The 20,839-nt window shown below is 39.4% G+C and overlaps 1 protein-coding gene across 2 annotated transcripts in view; it reads left to right on the top strand.

The window, feature by feature from the left end:
- The first annotated feature begins 3,604 nt into the window (after nt 1-3,604).
- exoc5 (exocyst complex component 5) overlaps nt 3,605-20,839 on the top strand; it is a 72,205-nt gene continuing 54,970 nt past the window's right edge. The window contains exons 1-5 of one of the 2 annotated variants that reach the window (XM_042091749.1): nt 3,605-3,999; nt 14,184-14,278; nt 17,801-17,948; nt 18,031-18,225; nt 19,336-19,400. In XM_042091749.1, the coding sequence (XP_041947683.1) occupies nt 3,973-3,999; nt 14,184-14,278; nt 17,801-17,948; nt 18,031-18,225; nt 19,336-19,400 (530 nt within the window). In that variant the 5' untranslated portion in view covers nt 3,605-3,972. The remainder of the gene's footprint in view (nt 4,000-14,183; nt 14,279-17,800; nt 17,949-18,030; nt 18,226-19,335; nt 19,401-20,839) is intronic. The other variant, XM_042091748.1, reaches the window with a different exon arrangement.

The following is a 20,839-nucleotide window of genomic DNA, read 5'->3' as shown; positions in this document are numbered from 1 at the left end:
AAAAGGATGTCCCTGCCCTTGTAGGAACTGGCAGTGTGTTCCACCAACGAGGAACAACAGATGAGAAAAGTTTGGATTGGCTTGAGCGTACCGGTGGTAGAGCTAGACGTCGTTCGTCAGAGGAGCGCAGCGGTCTGGAGGTAGTGTAAGTCTGTATGAGGGCATTCAAGTAGGTGGGAGCAGAACCGGAGACTACTTTGTAGGCAAGCGTTAGAGACTTGAATTTGATGCGAATGATTGATCATTCGCCCACCTCCTCGTTGACCTTTATTGTTTCTCTGTTGTGGTGAATTCTGGGTGGATACTATGGACATAATAACCATACTGTATTATATCGTTCTGTGCTTACTGCATTATCTCGTTCTGCTTTAGGTAGGGATGTGACGCTCGAAGCTGACGTTTCGAAACAGTGTCGAGCTTCCGAAACGCAAGTGTTTCGAACAGTGTTTCGAAGTGTGGTTCAAAACGCCCATGTCACGTGACCATGGCTTAGTGAGGCTTCGTGGTGTTTCAATTTGGTTTGGACAGGTGGCACACTTGCTGCGCGAGCCAATTACCCGAGTAGCCTAAACAAAGTCATTCAAACACATCCTATCTTTGTGGGTTTTTTGTGAGGAGAGAGATTTTGAGAGATATAGCGACATAGAGACATATAGACATATAAAGATATAGCGATTTATAGTGCACTTGTGATTGATAGGTTAGTGATATAGATTAATTGACAGGCTAGACAGACAGTGAGCGATAGTTTAGATAGATATAGTCTAGTGACGTTAATATTTAGATAGTAGCAGAAGTAAAAATAATATATGACTGATGCCTTTATTTCAAGAACAGCTGACCCTTTGAAATACTGGCAGGAGAGGAGAGTGGTTTATCCAAACCTAACTGTGATGGCCAAAAAATATTTGTGCATGCCAGCAACAAGTGTGCCTTGTGAAAGAATTTTTTCCAAGGCTGGGGAGGTTTATTCAAAAACAAGAAACAGATTAAATGCCAAGACGGCAGAACAACTGTTATAATAAAAATGTATGTTGACATACAAAAAATGTGTTGTTTATTTTTCCCATGTTGTACCTGATTAGTCTAACCTGCTTCACATGTATCCTTTATTTCCCTACAACATGTTCCAAAAAAAAACCCTGGGCCATAAGCATAGCCTACATTTTAAAACCATTGTAGCATTTTCCTCTCCAGCATATTCCAAAGGATAATGTACTATGAAACTGAAATAACAAAACATCTAACTGGCAGATATAAAAATGTTCTAGTTACTGAACGCATATACTAGTCTGAAATTTCTAAGCACCAGCAGGGAGTCGAACACCGGCCGCTCCGGCCGAATGCAAGTGTGTTAACCACTGAACCACGTAGCTGTGGACGAAATCTTGCGTTCCATGTTGGCTATTTATATTCTTCGTCTGAAGCAGTTGTGCTTCACGGTCAAAATGTAATGTTAGCAAAACTGGCCACTAGATGTCACCATGGAGTTATGTGTGTCGGATTGTTTCGAAACCTCGACACATTCCGGCGCAATTGCTTCGAACGTTTCGTTGTTTCACAAAGCCTCGTTCTGCCCATCCCTAGCTTTAGGGACGCTGTCTTTTTAAGGACACACTGCTGGTTTAGTGCACTAGCCTACTGTTTTACTGCTACACTGTTTACTGCATAGCATGTAAACAGTGTAGCAGTAAAACAGTAGGCTAGTGCAGTGTTTTTCAACCTTTTTTGTGCCACGGCACACTTTTGACACTTAAAATGTCCCACGGCACACTAACTAAGAAAAAATAAACATACCATAGCCTAAAACTTCAAATAATACACAGATATGGCCGTATTATGGCTTCTATGCAAGACCTGCTCAATAAAACAAGCGTCCTCTGTTTCATTTGTAGGTGACTATATCTAATTTAATTGTTGTTATGAACTGGATATGTGATGATTCTGTGAATACTGGATATGGGGCCCCCGTTGTACAATGCCTGCATACCACAATCATACAAATCAATGAGAGCATGTGGTTATAAATTCTTTGATGCAACAGTTGCTTTTCTGGACCAGTGAGAGACATTTGGGTAATTTTCTGCGGCACACCTGATGATCTCTCACGGCACACTAGTGTGCCCCGGCACAGTGGTTGAAAAACACTGGGCTAGTGGACAGTCAGTACACAAACATGGAGAAGGTGGAGGCAGACAGACTATGCAGAGAAGTCTATCTCTCCTATTCCCTTTAGTGAGGCATTGAACAGTTCAATGGCCCTGGGGACAAATGACTCAGTCTGTCAATTGTGCATGCACAGTGAGCGAAGTCTCCAGCTGATCCAGCTCTTCTGCTTTGTAATAGTGCTGTGGAGTGGATGACATTCATTGTCCAAGATGTTGATCAGTTTGTTCAGGGTCTTCTATCTGATATTAGATATTAATGAATGAAGTAATACATAAATCATGAATTAATTCATGCAATAAGGGGTCCAGATGCACCGGGATATCAAGTTTGTATTTGTAGCTTATTATTATTATTATTTGCTGCACACTGCCCACCCCCCCCCCCCCCTCCCTACATACACAGCACATTGTCTTCAGGATCTTCTCCAACACACATCCTCTACATACTTACAGCACACTGCCCCCACCTACCCACACGCACACTACACACACACACACACACAGTCACTGCTACACTCCTCCCGCCCACGCACACATCTTCATCACTCACATACATCATACATACAGTACTCTGCTTGCATTAGTAAGTCCCTTCACCATACTTGCAGTACACTGCCCCCCCCCCCCCCCCCCCCTCTCCCCTACATACACAGCACATTATTTCATGAGGAAGCTTCTCCAACACACATATTGCACACTGCCCTCTCCCCACATATACAGCACACTATCACATCTCCCCTGTCATCCCCCCAACACACACACCAAGACCCCTGGCAGTTGGGTTAGCCCCTTGAGCCGTGGATCTGCCCAAGGTTTCTTCCTTGGTAAGGGAGTTTTTCCTTGCCCCTGTTGCTCTTGGGTGCTCCTTGTTGGTGCTCCCCCCCCCCCCCTCCCCCCAATTCCAATCCTCCCTCACCTTTCTTATGCAGCCCTTGCCACTTAATCTACTAAACCCCTCTTCTACTGCACTTTTTACCCCCCCCCCCCCCCCCCCCACTTTGCACAAATAGGCTGACACCAGACATAATTTCACTGCATTTCTTACTTCCAGTAACTATATGCATGTGACAATAAACTTCCTTGTATCCTTGTATCCTTGTAGCTTACACCCAGCATGCATAACGTCAAGTCAGGTCTGCGCAGTGCTGCATCAACTCAAATGAGTTGCATGGTATTGAAACTCAGGGTGGTTAACTTACTTTCTTTTTTGAAAAGCACAGGCCTTTTTAATAGGATATAAACCTTATTTTGTTTGTTTGTTTGTTTTATAAAGCAGTACAGAATAGTCACTCCTGTTCCTCACCCCAGTCCAGTGGTGGCGGTAATGCACAAGAAATAGTTGCCAACCGTCAATAAAAAAAAAGAAGAAGAAGAAGGCGTTGCATGGGGTCAAATCACATTCTCTGGTCAAATTCAATAATGTAATCAATATAACTGCTACAATTACAATATTTGCAGATGCATTTACATAGACTTTATAGAAGTTGCAGCACGATGTTTACATTTCGTGAAAAACGTTGAAATACTTCTACTACTGGGTCGTTCCATAGACTGCCTACCTTTATTTTGACGCTTTTTTGCCGCCATATTGCCTATTGTCGCTTACTCCACGGAACCATAGAATGACGGAACTAAAAAGAACTGCTACGCTAGAATACAGGAAGCGATATATAATTGGGTTTTAACCCATATTGGCATATACATACATTTAGCAGGGATTGCTAGTCTTTAACATTTGTAGGTTGGCCAACCTTCGAACAATTTTTAGACAGTTTATTTGCGGGGTTTAATAAGGGTTTACACAATGGCTGCAGCAGCCCAGCTGTTTGAGGTAAGTGAAGCTACCGTCACCAAACATTAGATATAACGCAGGTGATCTTGTTCGGTGTAATGATAATATGTTGTAAAGAGCACTGTTGTCGTTCAATATTATTACGTGACGTTAGTGCAATGTAGTGCCATTATTAGGTTAGCATCTAGCCTTCGTTGGCTAACGAGCTGGTGGTCAAACCAGTCAAACTTCGGCAGTTTTAACAGGGTAAATTTTTTTTTTTACCATGGTCTCAATTATCATTTAATTCCGTGCAGTCGTTTTTACATATTCAATTGATCTCCTTTACGACAACGTTAGCAGACTGTCATATTTGGAAAGTGTGACTAATGGTTTTGATGGCATCAGTGATTACATTTGTGTTTTTAGTAGGCTAAAGCATAACAACCTCCCCGCCCCGAAATGAACATTGCGCCTAACCTTTTTAGTCAATGGACCAGATGAGATGTCGGTACCACTCAAGGTGGCAAAGGTTGCTTATACTTTTTGAAAAGATATATGTTTGTAGTTTGCATTTTTGTATGATAACCCTTCTGGAGTCACAGCTAAATTAGTGTTATCAGCTGTTAAAGTTACCCTCCCCCATTGAAAAAAAACATTTTGGACGCAGGTGTCTATCTTGCTATTAGCCTTTGTTAAAGACCTATTTGCATCTGATTACAGTGCATGAAAATTGCATCTGATTACAGTGCACTGTACTGTTCTTCCTAGGCAGTGTTGGGCAAGTTACTTCAAAATCGTAATGTACTATGCATTACTTATTACTGTCATTTCAAAGTAATTTGTTACATTATAATATTACTGTCTCTGAATTGTAAGGCATTACACTACTATTGCATTACTTTTAAGTTACTTTCACCAAAATATCTAGAAATATGGATTTGCCATTCTAAATGCAGTTTATTACGCTCAATGCAGCTTGCTCTTCCAATGGAGGGAGATGTGGTAGCATAATGACTGAGCTAGGCTTAAGGCAACAGTAGAATGCAATAGGCGCAGTGCTCATAATGCATTACAAGGAACAATCATAGTCAGAATTTTGTTAAAAACCGACAAAAGGTCATAGTCTGGTAAATTGTGATAGAAATACTGTAACTTTAAGGCCTAGACCTACTCATTAAAATCAATAGAGAGCCTACTATATTGTAAATCAAAGCTTAAAGGAACCGTATGTAAGATTGTGGCCAAAACGGGTACTACAATCACTTTCAAATTACTGTAGAGCGGTGTATCCCCTTCCCCTCCCCTCTGACTGGCAGAGTTGGCAACCGGATGACGAAACACTACTGACTTTGTGATTAGTAGATAGGTGGAGGGTGGCGCATTAGGCCAAAACACAACATGACAACATCAACATCAGTTGAGGGCTGCAACTTCACTTTTTAAATGACAATATCCTGGCCAGACTACTGTTGTCAGTGATATAAGTATTTCAAATGAACATGATTTCTTAATGTCTAGTGACATATCAGGGCAATGTTATGATTAATTAAAATACATTTTTTACGTACGGTTCCTTTTAATAAAGACATGTCAAGATGGTGGCCTGCTGGCCATTTCGGTGCCCTAAGTGAGTGGCTTTGAGTGAGTGACATTTAAATGATAACTCAAACACCTAAAGTAAAATAAAAGGCCTATTATTTACAGACCATTACTGTGTATTTTTTCTGAAGAAATGCTGTTTTACTTATAAATGGTGCACTGTCACTTTAAGAGCATTGATCTTTACGTTGTCATAATGCCCTTTTGCCAGATCTTGTTTACAAGCCTTATTTGTTTGAGTTACATTGATAGCACAATATTAACAATAATATGCACAATGTTAAGTTTTAAGCAACCTTCATTGCTTTGGAAATGGAAGTATGCAATGACATGTTGCTTCACATTTCGTTTTGCGAATACAAGTAAATTATGAGCCTGGTATCTAGCTATCTGAATGGAATGAGTTTCAGTCGACTCAGCATATCATGTGCTTCATGTAGCCTACACGTAAATGCTTGGAAAACGAATAATTGAAGACCCACCAATTCTAGTACTACGTGGTGATTGAGAGAACCCAAAAGGTATCAAACTTGCATGTAACATCGTGTTAGTGCATTTTGACATTGTAAACGTTATTGATGAAGAGTGAAACGCAGTTTGCAGTAAAGCTACTATTCATTGGTTACATTTGGGTGCCCCCTCTGTCCTTTGGTGCCCAACGCAAAGTGCGTGGTGGGAGCGCTGGCACTGCCAGGCTACACAATCTTTTTCTGCATATCCCTTTATTCTCTTCAATTCAAGTTCACAGCACAAAGCTGATATGCACAACAGCATAGTTTGTGTTTTATCAAGAATCAAAAAGATTAGCGTGGCACTACTTTAGATGTTTCATTAATTTACTTGTGCTATTTCGCGAGCTGAGAGATCTTTCAGTTTCGCACACAAAGAGACTATTATGTTCTTCATAGCCTTGTCTCTGACAAGCTGAAAATAATAAGCGTAGGCTTATGTCCATCCCGCAAATAGAGTCCACCTGCGAGTCTGCTGCAGCCACAGTCATATTCAACCAGTATCAGGAGATAACGTTCTACTATTTTGCGCGGATTTTTTCTCCTCTGTTGTTCTCGCGTGGTGTTTGCGAATATGTATCAAAACAAAACAAGCGCTTAATTTTGGGTTAAACTGCATTGTAACGTGCGTTACTGAAGTTTGTACCGAGTAAATATTACCCAATTTGTTTTTGTAATGCCTTACATAACCGCGTTACTGCAAACAGCAATATATTACAGTAATTACATTACTTTTGTAACGCATTACTCCCAACACTGTTCCTAGGCAACAACAACTTTTACTTCTTATTATTATTCCGCTTACTTTTTCCATACGCAATTTCTCTTGAACAGTTTAACTTCGTTCAAACTTTGTAACGTAGGTCTTCAAATGGAGCAGGTTGCTATGTCTTTTGCTATGTATACTTTTTAAACTATAAACTAAAAAAGAAAAACTTTTTCAAAATCCCAATAGACTTAACATTGCCGATTGTGACATCATAATACGGCCATTAAGCAATTAGAATCCTATGCCAGGTGTTCAGGCCACCTGCAGCCTCAGGCTTTAAGCATACAATCTGGGTCAATTAAGACTACACATCCTATTCAACTGTTTCCTCTGCCCAAAACTGTTTCAAAATAAAAGTCCTCACTACAATAATCCACTGTTAAACAATTTAACCCATTAAACTACTGAACTTTACATTCAACTTTTAAACTGTCTACTTTTAAACTATCTATCTATTAAACTAGCTGTCTATCAACAACTTTTAAACTATCTACATTCAACTTTTAAACTATATACATTCAACTTTTAAACAGTCTTCTTTTAAACTATCTATCTATTAAACTAGCTGTCTATCAACAACTTTTAACTTGTCATCAACTATGTCAACACTTGTCATCAACTATGACTCCTACCCACTGTAGCTAGTTAACATTGTTAGCATAGTTAACATAGTTAGCATTTTAGCAAAACTGCTAGAAAACTTTAGCGAAGTTAGTTAAGTAGCATGGTTACATTAGTTAGCATATTAGCATAGTTAGCATTTTTAGCAAAACTGCTAGAAAACATTAACTAAGTTAGCTAAGTAGCATGGTTAACATAGTTAGCATGTTAGCATTGCTAGCATAGTTAGCATTTTTAGTAAAACTGCTAGAAAACATTAGCTAAGTTATCTAAGTAGCATGGTTAATATAGTTAGCATGTTAGCATAGTTAGCAAAACTACTAGAAAACATTAGCTAAGTTAGCTAAGTAACATGGTTAACATTGTTACCATAGTTAAAATTGTTAGCATAACTGCTAGCAAACATTAGAGCCATTCCAACTTTGTCATCAAATATCTACCTATACACAGCCATTAAACTATTTGAATATCAACATTCATTAAACTTTCAGTCTGTCAACAACTTTTAAACTATTTACATTCAACTTTTAAACAGTCTACTTTTAAACTACCATTAAACCATCTATCTATTAAACTAGCTGTCTATCAACAACTTTTAAACTATCTACATTCAACTTTTAAACGGTCTACTTTTAAACTATCAACTTTTATTAAGCTATGCAACCACCATGTCTATCCTAGCATCACCGTAGTAACCATCTCTGTATTATCTATTTTAACTATACATGATATTTTAAATCACAACTTTTGCATTTTCATGCACTGGTAATTCCTTGGAATTGCATTTCTAGTTTTATTTGGTATCATTTTAAAGAGGAAAATCTGAGCTTTCATTCAAGTCCCTGGCCCCGACCCTGGAGCTCTTCAAACTTTTAATCACACACATTTTCCTGCCAGTTCCACCTAAATCATCTTTTTTTCTTAATCCTGTGGCATCAGGGAGAATCAGAGATACAAAATACAAACACTGCAATACTGGCATGACTTATGGATTTATATCAGGCATGGTGTTTTTTCGAAGAAAGGTCGTTTTGCCAACCTCTGAGGTTTCCTTTGCTATTGGACTTTAATTTATACTCAGCCATCTTCTGGGCTTTGTGATTTTGTATTTTATTTTGCTATTGCTGGTCCTGTAGGTTACTGTCTGACCACTTCTATTTGATCTGAGCTTCAGACACTTACAAATGTATGCTTGTTTGTGTGAGGCCAAAACAAGTGCTTGAGCATAATTTCTTGTCCATGAAGGAGTTGAGACCAGACCAGGGTCAAACCGGAAAACTAAATCTGATCGGGTCAATGAGGGGCTATCAGAATCACTTCGTGCCCTCCTCTCTTCACTCTCTCCAATATCGCTGGGATCAATGCCTTCGGGGTGAAGGCATACAGCCAGGCCTTCGGCCATTCATGTGCCAGAGCATCCACTACCAGCAGACCATCGCTCTCGGTCAGGGAAAATCACTTCACACAGTGTATTGTCTCGCACGAGGCAAAGATATCAACATGAGCTTTCCCGAAGCGCTGCCACACCTCCTCCACCACCTGTGGGTGAAAACTCCCAATGTAATGGGGTAGCCTGGTCCTACCAAACTCTCATACATATTTCATAATGTACAGAGAGTCTGGCCACTTTCCATTGCCAAGCGTTAACTTCCTTGAATGCGGGTGTTGAAGTTTAATACTATTGGATTTGCCCAGAGCCACTTTGGATCTGCCATAACCAATCACTAACGTTTGGTCATAACGTATGTCATGCTCAAACTAGCGCACAACCTCAACGTCATCGTTTTCAGCTACTCCCTCTGTTTGCTGATTGGACCTGCAAAATTCTGGCCGGAGAAAACCCGTGAGTATACCGCAGACCCAGACGACTTACTGAAGGGAAATGAAAATTGACGTAGGAGGGCAAAGTACGGAGGAGGGCGGAGCCAGGCTAGTGATTTGGGGCTCCTCGTGAGCATATGATCTGCCGCCCTGTTCTGTTCTCCCGGAACATGAACATGAAGTGTTTGAGAAATAGATGCTTCAGAGCTTTGGACATTATAAAAGTATTGGCAAAAACAGTGGGGGGCTGAACACATTGTGCTAATGCTATAGAATGCCTGTATTGTTTATGGATCAGCAAGGAAATCATACATACAGATGTTGAATACTTCATCACCAAGGTCTAAGGCTGGTTCTGGGGGCTTTCAAGGCTTCCCCAGTACAGAGTCTTTATGTGGAGGCAAGTGAACCCTCACTTCAAAATTCTTAAAAGTCTTACAGTGCGCACATTTCACTCGCACATGCAAGTAAAAATAATGGCTACGAGTGCAAAAAAATATTTAGGCGCACTGGTGCGAATGACTTGTAACAAAGTCAATGTTTGTCTACAAAATACACTGCAACATCGCAAAACATTACTGGGTAAGAACCATAAAATCAAGTCGCCAATGCAGCATAAAAACTACACCTCCCATCAACGTTAGCAGTTTCGCGTTGTGACTTGCTAGTTGCTTCTATCATATTCAAGGGTGCGCGCAGAAAAAAAACGGAAAGTTAGACTAGCTGGCCAAAATGCAAAGTAGAACTAACTTCTTCAATCCACCGAATTCATCGGATAGATGAGGAACAGGATGAGATTCTGAGAATGCAGTGAGAGAAGGAAAAGGTAACATGCCTTTTAGCCCAGTTGACGTATTGGCTGCAATATGCAAAATATAGCTGTAGCGAACAGGCACAAAAGTAGCCTCCCGTAATACTCCAGTTTCCTTCAAAGGTAGAATGCTACAGACAACTCCAGGCTTCCATGCATGCTTGTTTGTTTTACACCGAATACAAGCTGAAGTGCAAAACGAAAGTATGCATACCATTTGTCTACTGCCCCCATATAAATATCATTGATTAAACTATGTTGGGTTTTGAGGAAGAGAAAATTCACCGTTTTAGAAATTCACCGTTTTAGTAGTATGGGCAGTATGCGGTCAGATAGGTCACCATGGGCATATTTGGATTAGCTACAGGTGGATTCACAAATCAATAAATTGGCCTAGGGACCTACATTTGGCAGGATAGCCTACTTCATATACAGGCTAAATGCAAATATGGCAATGCATTATATTATTTTACAATAACAAAATGTAGAAAAATAGAACGGACTGAAAATAAAGTAGCCACTGATGTTTTTAAAAATCTTGTTTCCTTTAAATGTTGTCAGTCATTCTTAATCTTCGCAATTGGTGCACTTGCATGTTTAACTGTTAGCTGCAGTATAAAGTTACATTATGTGTAAGTTGCAGAACTGACTGTGCCCCCAGATTTTTGTCTGTGCCCCTAATTTTTTTAACTTGGGTGCTCCTGGAATTTTTTTTAGTATAGAGCCCTGCACCCAAATGAGTACCAGCAGCAGTATGTGGACATGCCATGTCACTTCCTCTCCCACATTCCGATTTATACTGATGGTTCCAGAGTGGATAACTGTGTGTCATCAGCAATGGTAGTTGGACAGAATCAGTGTGGACTACGAATACCAGGAATATGTTCTATTTTTACGGCTGAGGCTCGTGCCTTATATTTGGCACTTGAATATATAGATCAGACTAAACAACAAAAGTCTTTCATTTTTACAGACTCTAGATCATGTCTCCAGGCATTGGAATCCTTAAAAATTGACCATCCTATTATTGTCAACATCCTTGATAAACTAGAACGTCTAAAGAACCAGAACTTGAGTTTAGTTTTTTGCTGGGTCCCAGGCCATGTTGGTCTGAGGGAAAATGAGAAAGCAGACAGTGCTGCTAAACAAGCCCTCAACTAAAAAGTCACAGAATGTCAAATCCCTGCCTCAGACCTTAAACCTATATTGAGCTCCTCAGACCTTAAACCTATATTGAGCTCATTGGTCGCTCTCTCTGAATGCGACCAATGTACCAACAACAAGCTATACGAAATCCATCCTACTGTAAGGAAGAGACTATTTTTTTCTTTTCAATCCAGACACGATCAAATAGTCTATACCAGATGTCGTATAGGACATTCAAGATTCACTTATAGCTTTCTATTGAGTGGTGAAGATCCTCCATTATGCCAATTTTGCAAAACGCCCCTGTCAGTGAGACCTATTTTGATCTGTTTCCCTGCCTTGAAAACCAAAAGACAACAATTTTATCATCAAAATTCTATAGCTGATGTTTTTAGTAAGGTCCCACCTTTTTGAAGGTTTTAGAATATCTTATTAGCATAGATTTTAAGAAACATATTTAAGTTTCTATAACACAATGCTCTGGCCATTAAATAGCTTTAGTTGCGGAAATGGCCTTAAATTAAATTAAACAAACAAACAAACAAACCTCCTCCTGTCTGTTGATAACGGTTCACCAAACATTCTCATCATTCTGGACTTTTAAGCTTAACCCTTTAGCCACCAGGGTTTAAAAAAATAAATTGGATTTTTACATCAAAATTTCAAAAGGCCATGGCTTGCAAGTGGTTAAAGGATAAAGTCCTACTGTAAATGTGAAAATCACTGAGTATGAACAGAAGTTTATGAAGGGGGTAAATGTACTCCTCTAATTGGCATATTATGACGTCACTGGATGGTAACCACCGTGAATTATGCACATTTCAGTAAATACTAGATGTTGAACATATTTGAGCAGTTTTACTTTCTTTTTTTGTCATTTCACCCACATAACAATTGAACAGGAAAACAGTCACATGTAAACCAACAATAGTAAACTATTACTATAATCACAAACCCTATGCTACTATACAATAAAGTAGCCTGGTCAAATCAGTTCCTATCGCGGGTGACTTTGTAGTTCTATTTTTACAACTCCTGCTGTCTATACCACGTCCATTACAGACACTATCATCACTATTGCTACTGGCACCTCCAGCTATGTTGGGCAGAGGGTCGAAATAAGCATGGTATGCTTAGTGGACACTGTCGCAAAGACGTACCTCCATTCACAGACGCACCATGACTATCAGTCAATAGACGATCGATCATATTCTCCAAAAGGCAGATATTCTCCTTCAGAATCAGAATAGGTGAATAACAGATCCAAGACTTCATCACACGTGAATATTTTTTTTCAACATTTGGTGTATTTCTGCTTCAATTTGTGCAAAACTATGGCCCACACTGCTTTCGCGTTATGGAGGAAATGCACGTCTTCTTTGTGTGTTTCTCGCGTGCAAAGGTTGAGCTTGTATTGAAGCTCTGGGTGTCTAGTGGTCAAGAGTACAAATGAGATTTTACACTGTACTCGGGTCTATCGTCTGTTTTATTCGGTAATGACACTTGTCGCAATATTGTGACATGGGCGGTTAGAGGGTTAAGTTTGACACGGTCAACCATAATGTTCTCTTTGTCAGCTCTTGGTATCACAGACATAGCCCTCCATTCCACTGTCACTCTGGGTCCACACAAGTCTTCCACATCCCCTGTCACTTGTGTTGTCCCCCAGGGTTCTGTTCTTGGGCCCCTCCTATTCATTATATATATTCTGCCCATTGGCCAAGTCATCTGTGACATGGCCTTCAATTTCATAGCTATGCCGATGACTAGTGCTGGGCGGTATGCCCAAAAATGTATATCACGGTATTTTTCAGAATTCTTATGGTTTCACGGTATATGACGTATATTTTCCCCATGCATAATCAGATGTTCACAGCATTTTCTACAGGTTGAGAGAGGAATTGCTGCAGTACACTGACTAAGGATAGTCTATTTTACTGTCATGATGTAGAATAACTCCACACTAGTGGTAATGCAGTTTTGCATGGCCCCAGAAAATGATGCTGTTAGTGTTTACAGAGCCACTCATGATTCTAATGAAGAATCTAATCGGAATGCAAAGACAATTGCAGTCAAAATACTTTTTTGAAAATTATAAAATTTTAAATAAAACCTCTCTGCTAATATGCTTACTCTGTCAAATAGGCCTATCAGAAACATGCCTTATTGTTATGTGTGGTTTACATGACGTTATTGGTAGGCTAACGTTACCTTGATGTGGATGTCTTGTTAGCCTGCCACGAGCTTCGGTTCGGTTCGCTAGGCAAAACATTAACAAAAAAGTTTGTTTTGGTGCACTGATGACAGTCGGGATCATTTCTAACTAGCCAGCTAGTATTGCTCAGTGCATGTCTATAACATGCTTTACTTGCTACCTGGATAATTTCAGTGAATATTCTTAAGGTGAGATGAATGATAAGAACATTAAACTTCACTGTGTTCGGTGGGTTGCTAACTAACGACATCACCTACTAGCCAGCTACTAGCGGAGCTAGTAATCAAGGATGGTAAATCCCTTTCAATGCAGTATCCCGTTTTTCCTTAACTAAAGAAACAATTTAAGGTATCCTGTGCAACACCCTTAAATAAACCCCTTACCTAAGGAGAAATTAAGCCTTAAGGGTCACACTTCAGGGGAAAAACTTATGGTGTTTTGTGTTTACCCTCACTATGCCTCGCAGTGGCACCATGCGTGCGTGTAAAAAAGTCCCGTCTGAAACACTGTCGCACTGTGTAATCAAATACACCGGTATGCCGGTATATTTAAAAATTCATATCATAACGAAAATATACACCAGCATACCGCCCAGCACTACCGATGACCTCCAATTATGTCTCACTACATCCTTCCCCATTGACCCTCTTCCCAGTTCACTCAATGACTTCCTATCTACTTAAAGCTCTGGATACATGATGGCTTTCTAAAACTGAACACAGAAAACAGAGTCTTTTATTGTTACTCTAGGAACCATTTGATGCTGATGAGTACATTGAAAGACTGGCATGGAGGACACCAGGAGGGGGATCCAAAGGAGGAGCAGAGGCATTTGATCCCAAAAGGTAAAAGAAGACACCCACTTACTGGTGTCACTACTATGGTATGACTACCCAGGGTCGGCGTGCATCACACCTGGGCCCGGGACAACATTATTTCAGCATGCCCCCACTCCATGTATAAATTAGCTTGACAACAATACATTTCGATGGAGCCGTAAGGTGAAGCTGTCGGGCTTTGTCTATGTGCGGAGCTACTGGACTGCCATTGGCTTATCCGCTTTTGATGGGTGGCGCTTGCGATAGGTCAATTAGACCTACACACCACCACTGTAATGACATTAAAGACGATCAATATGAAATATTCAAATGACTAAATATTTTTAATTATGCAGATAATAAAATGAAGAGTTCTTGTAGCCCTGCTATAGTGTACAGGAGACTATCTATTATCTATCAGACCAAAAGAATTAGATTAGTTTCGATTCGATTAGAATTATGGCTTTAATCAAAGATGCAGTCAGCGATTGTACACAATTTCAAGCCCTTAACATTTTTTGTCACATCATCTCAGTTTAACAAAAACGAAACCCTGTGTGGGATTTCTCTGGGAATACTGAAGGGAGGGATGAGCTACCTCTTTGGTGTTTGTCGTTTGGTCTTTGGTTAAAATATAATGTACATTGTTTTGGATGAACGCATCTGCTAATAACTTTAACCCTTTTGTGCCTGTGCTGAACATTTCCATTTTTGGAACCTATTTCTTGTAAGGTAATACATACCATCAATTAGATATACATACCATTGTAATCAGAAGGATCAGTTCTATGAAATTATGTAAAATGCATATGATAATGTTGATATAGTAATGAACAGTCTCTCTAAATGTATATCCAAAATTTGTCAAAGTTTCATTTCATTCACCTAAAAATGAATTTTCATCATGCCTGCCAAAGTCTTTCTGGCTGTAGCTACCAAACCTCGGTTAAGTGTCCTTCCACTGTACTGCTAAGACATTGCCCTCTATTCTACGCCACCTCATGTCCCCATGACATCATTTTTGAGGTGGTCCATCAAGTAATGCAGTTTCCTAAGACAATCTCGATTGTTTTCTGTAGCTGGATCTACTACATGCAGAGCATCCAAAGCCTTAAAACAATTATGCAACAATTTGGCCCATGATCCCTGCAGAGACTTGGTTCCTCAGTAGCAATGGATATTAGGGAGGGAAGTGAACCCCATGTAAATGATCAATCCCAGAAACCTGTGAAACTCTTCTGGGGTCTCTTCGTCCCATGCCTCTGCACTGTTTGCATATGACGGCCTACTAAGCACAAGCTCCCACCCCTTCCGGTTGGTAAAACCACATATGCCTGAGACAATAAAGTGAGTAAAAAACAACATAAGTCTATTTCACACAGTGTTTTAGTGGCAGTCTGCACCACCCTACGCACGCCACATAAATCTATACCTCCTTCCTCCATCCCCTCATGGTCTTCAGCATTGTGAGTGCAGGCTTATTTTTATTATTTTTTTTCTATTTTTATTTTTCAATTTAAAAAATAAAATCACAAAACTACAGATGCACATGCACACACAAGAAGAGGTATCCTAAACTATTGGAACATTCTGAGTAACTCAATATTTAGAAGTATGAAAAGTAATTTTATTTATATACATAGTAATTTGCTTGTTTAAATACAGTCATTTTATTTATACACATGGGTTTAGCTACCCTAAATCTGATTGCCTGGCTGGCATCAAGATATACAGTAGACAGATTGCATTTCACCTAGTAACTAACTGCTGAAATGCAATAATGACATTTCTGACAGTGTGATTTCACATCATGTTTTCTATCACTACATATTGAGAGGAGTAGAATAGCTATCGTCTATTTCAAGTCATGCCATGTTAGAAAATGTTGAGACTAGCATGTCTGATGTTTGTGTCATTTACACAGAAGTTAGCAAGCTAAAATAGTTTACTACAAACTGCCTAGTAAGGTAACAACCTGAGGAAAAGCAATAAGTTAATTACATTTCTGACAGAATCTGTGATTTCACATCATGTTTTCTACATATTGAGAGGAGTAAAAATATCGCTCAACTTATTTAATGTCAGAGAACGTAACGCAACGCAACTTACAAATGTGCCGCCCGTTGATTTATTCAGCTTTGGTGTGCTATACTGACTTGCCAATATAATGCTTACCTAACAAGCTAATTGGCTAATAAACTTGCTTACAGGTTATATGTACTAACAGGTTTTTAAATGAAATTGTCAAATGAAAAATGAGAATATTGCAAGCAGTTCAGAGTAATGCAGCTAGCTAAAGTTTACATGACTGTGCACTAGCCCCCCGGTCCCCCGTTATGCCATAATGTCGAGGCTGATGAGAAAGCAAATACTGTCATGTAACACGATTTTAGGACTATACATTAAGATTAACCATAAGTAGAACCGATTTAAAATATATCGTACCTCAGTTTATCCAGCTGTATAGTTTCCAGTCGAGTTAAACTCTAACAAAGTGCAGGTGGCGTCCGCCTGTCCACGCCAAATGTACCGATTGAAGTGACATTATTTTTTCATGACTCATCTTCAAAGCATTTCGTGCAATAAACCTCTTAACCAGTCATATCAAATTGAAGCTTATGTTGTCAGCATTAAAGGAAGATTTCAGAAATAAAATCAGTCATTGAATGATGACTTCCTGCGCAATCACTGACTGCATCTTTAAAATAAAATTATAATGCAGATGACACTTCGTTTCCCAAACATGGAACTGTCAAACCATAAGAATTGATGAACCCTATCTGTTTAATGAAGTAGTCAGATGATAGTTGAGTACTTTGAGATGATTTTGTTTTTGTCCTAAGTGTGCTAAGAGTTTTTGCCTGCAAGAGCCTCCTTGTAGCTCTTAACTTGGTCTTTAAATGTCTTGTGGTGGGATCAGTAAAGGGAAGTATTCCACCAGGGCATGAACTGTGTGGTTGAGGGGATGTGGTGGGTGGGTGGGGGTGTTGCAGGTGCTAGGGTGTTGGACAGCATGGATATACGCACATGTTTGATGTTCCTGAGCGTGATTGTCCATTTGGCATGCTGCCTTCGTAGGGAAATAGTAACTGAGAACAAGATGGCATGGTGGTCCACTACAGCCAAGGCGATGCATTGAAGATGGGAGGGGGTTATACCAGTAGAGCACACCAAGTCCAAGGAATGCCCTTTGGAATGTGTGGGGCTATGTACATGTCGCGTGAAGTTATAGCAGTCCAACAGTGATTAGCAAATTACATGGAAAGGAACAGCCCTTTGTTTTCACTCTGTGTTTTGTGCCAACAAATCGTAGTTTTGCACTTATTTCTTTCCAATTGTCAAGGCGTTCCTTAGTCTAGTCATTGAGGTAGGATAAATGCAGAAAATGTTAAGCGTTTCATTATGACCTATTATATGACCCTGATTATAAAACTACCCATAAGTAGTTGTTTTAGGGGTTGCCTTTAGGAGTTCCCTGATGTTCAAACACGTACAGTAAGTCACTGTTGCTTGTCTTATGCTGATGAATCCTCTGTGCTAATTGGGCAGGTTGCTTGAGGAGTTTGAGAACCACATAGAAGAGTTGAAGCAGTTAGATGAAAGAATACAGCGAAAGGTAGAGAAGCTGGAGCAGCAGTGTCACCGGGAGGCCAAAGAATTTGCTCACAAAGTCCAAGACCTACAAAGGAGCAACCAGGTGAATACTATCTTAGTGGTTTGAAATGGATAGTTATCTAATTTCCGGAAAAAATTTATAACGTCTCTTATACACATTGCAGGTGGCTTTCCAGCACTTTCAGGAACTTGATGAACATATTAGCTATGTTGCCACAAAAGTGTGTCACCTTGGTGATCAACTAGAGGGTGTGAACACTCCACGTCAGAGGGCAGTGGAAGCTCAAAGGCTTATGACCTACTTTAATGAGTTTCTTGATGGGGACCTTCGAAGCGATGTCTTCAACAATCCTGAAAAGGTCAGCATGCAACTCACTCACATCTCAATCTCAATTTGACCACACAACTGAGCACCTCATGTGGTGCACCCACTATTAGCCTTTTTCCAATGACCGGTTCTGTTCCCGTTCGTGAACCAACATTTGAACAGTTTGGAGCATTTCAACCACATGAGCATGACTACCACCATTGGCTAATCAACAAGAAAGCATCAAATCTGTCTCAAATATATTTGTAGCTCTGTAGGAGAGATTTGTAACTGCAGAATAGATTTGTAATTGAAAGACGTAACTGTGGAATGATTTGTACCCGTAGAATAAATTTGTAAGTGAGGGACATATGGGTAATACTGTAAATTGTTTGTACAGTCACAAATCAGTTTTACAGTTACAAGTCATGACATCCACATACAATACATATCCCTAAGGTGGTGCTAAAGTCTGTGTACCTGCAGAAAAGTTTTGTAACTGTAGGACAGCTTTGTGTACATAGACCATTGGTTTGTAACTATAGAGAACCCCAGACAACACTTATATTCTCAACAAGTAGGCTAAATATTGTAGTCAAAATTATAACTGTTTGACTCCCTGATGAAGGCTTGTTTGCCGAAACGTGTCGGAGTTTTTTTAAAGGTTTAAATGTAACCAAGCCAACAAAATAAAGGCTTTTTAACCTTTGACAATTGAGAGTGCCTTGGAATCCCCTGTTTTTCTCTCAAAATTATAACTGTGTTTTAAGTTTTAATTATAAACTAAACAAATCCATGGTCATTATTGGCAAAATGATCATGATGGCCTTTCACCAGTTTTGCGTATATAGGCTCCTTTGCTCTTCTATAAATCAGTTGATTTTTTTAGGCCTAATAGGCTGCATTGCAATATGCGATCATATGACATATATTTGCTTAAGTTTATCAATTAGTTTCCACAAAATTCACCAGAAGTCTTCATCTAAGGGACATGCCTAGCATTTGCAGGGCCCAAAATTATTTTCTTTCACAGGGCCCAACATTTATATTGCTGTTCCTGTCCTTGGGGCCTGTAAGAATGAAGTGTTTCAAGCGGTATTGTAGATTAAAAGTTTGTTTCTTGTTTTTTTCTTCAACTGGCCTTTGTCTGTTGTATATGAAGATCAAGGAAGCTGCAGACATTATTCAGAAGCTGCATCTGATTGCACAGGAGTTACCATTTGACAGGTGAGCAAATTTCTGAAGATGGTTCTTTCATTGTGCGTCCACATGATGTTAATTTTGTTCTCCAACAATGCAAGATTTTATCTACCATACGCAAGGACTTCACTCCCATGCACACAGCCAATGTGGCACTGTCTATAAGAGATCCTGATACATCCATCAAATGATGCAAACTTGTAATTCCAGTTCTGCAAAGATACCTGTTCAATCCAGGCATCACTTTCTTTGTAATGCCCAGTCTTGACCCATAGATTAGAGGCTCTTCTGGGAGCCAATGCAAAGAACCAGTCTCTTTGACTCGGCTAACATTAAACATTACATAACATTAACCGTAAACACAGCCACGTTGAAGCCTGCAGTAATGTTTTTCATTGATGTTATGGCAGTCCACTCGGCTTATTGTTTTTCGAGAGTGTTGCACTCCTGTTTGTCATTGTGCACGAAACTTCATGCCAATAAATCATCAGAAATATTGCTGGCTTGTGCGTCTTCAAGCGCCCTCTTTACGTTCGTCCTAATGCCTGTTAGTTGTCCGTGGATTCGCCTATATTTGGCGTTGAAAATGGAATTGTCTTTAGACATGAAAAATCGATTTTAAAATCGATTCAATGAACACTTGTGTCTCAAAAATCGAACAGGACTTTTTAACATAAGTGGCAGCCCTACTTGACAGTGGAGGTAGCAACTTCAATTGGTAAATATGGCAAAATTATTATCCATGCCAATGCATGTTTTGTGGGTTTGATACATGAACAGTTTAACAGAAGTCATTCTGAATAACAAACCTATTGATATGCATTTTGTACACATACATAATTTAAGACTAGCCTGATGATTACCCCTGTGTATTGTTCAATGTTTACCTCAAGGTTAGCTGCATCTTGCCTTAGTTTATTCAAGAGAGGCTTAGGTCAGTTTCATGTCTGCTTGACGATTGACAAAAAAAAGATATATGTTGTAAAGGTAAGGGAATACTAGAGGATTTGTTTTCGATTTCCACCACCTACAGGATTTTCATTGAAAGTCATAAAATATTACATCGAGAGAAAAATAATTAGATACTTGCCTACATAAATTGGAGAATAATAAAAGCATACATTTAATCAATAATGATCATGGTTTGAAATCAATTGTGAGTTTGACAAAACGAGTGAATTAATAAATAGCGTAACCTTATGCATAACTTTGGCATAGGCTATTCAAAATTATAAGCTATAACCTACTTTTTTAGGTTAAAAGGGTTCACTCCAAATTATTGTCTAGGCGTAGTATAGGTGGTCATAAATAGCATTGGTTTTAACTTAAAATAGGCTATTGTCTCCCATAAGTCTCATAGTTCTGCAAAAGTGTTTGTGAAATATAATTATCTGAAATATAATGGCTTCAGTTTGTCTTTAAAATACAGGGTTCCCACAGGTCAGGGAATTTCTGGAATATCATGG

The sequence above is a fragment of the Alosa sapidissima genome, chromosome 5 (genome assembly GCF_018492685.1).
Source record: "Alosa sapidissima isolate fAloSap1 chromosome 5, fAloSap1.pri, whole genome shotgun sequence".
Taxonomy (NCBI): domain Eukaryota; kingdom Metazoa; phylum Chordata; class Actinopteri; order Clupeiformes; family Clupeidae; genus Alosa; species Alosa sapidissima.
The sequence above is the reverse complement of the archived record's forward strand: the minus strand, read 5'-3'. Positions and strand labels throughout refer to the sequence as shown.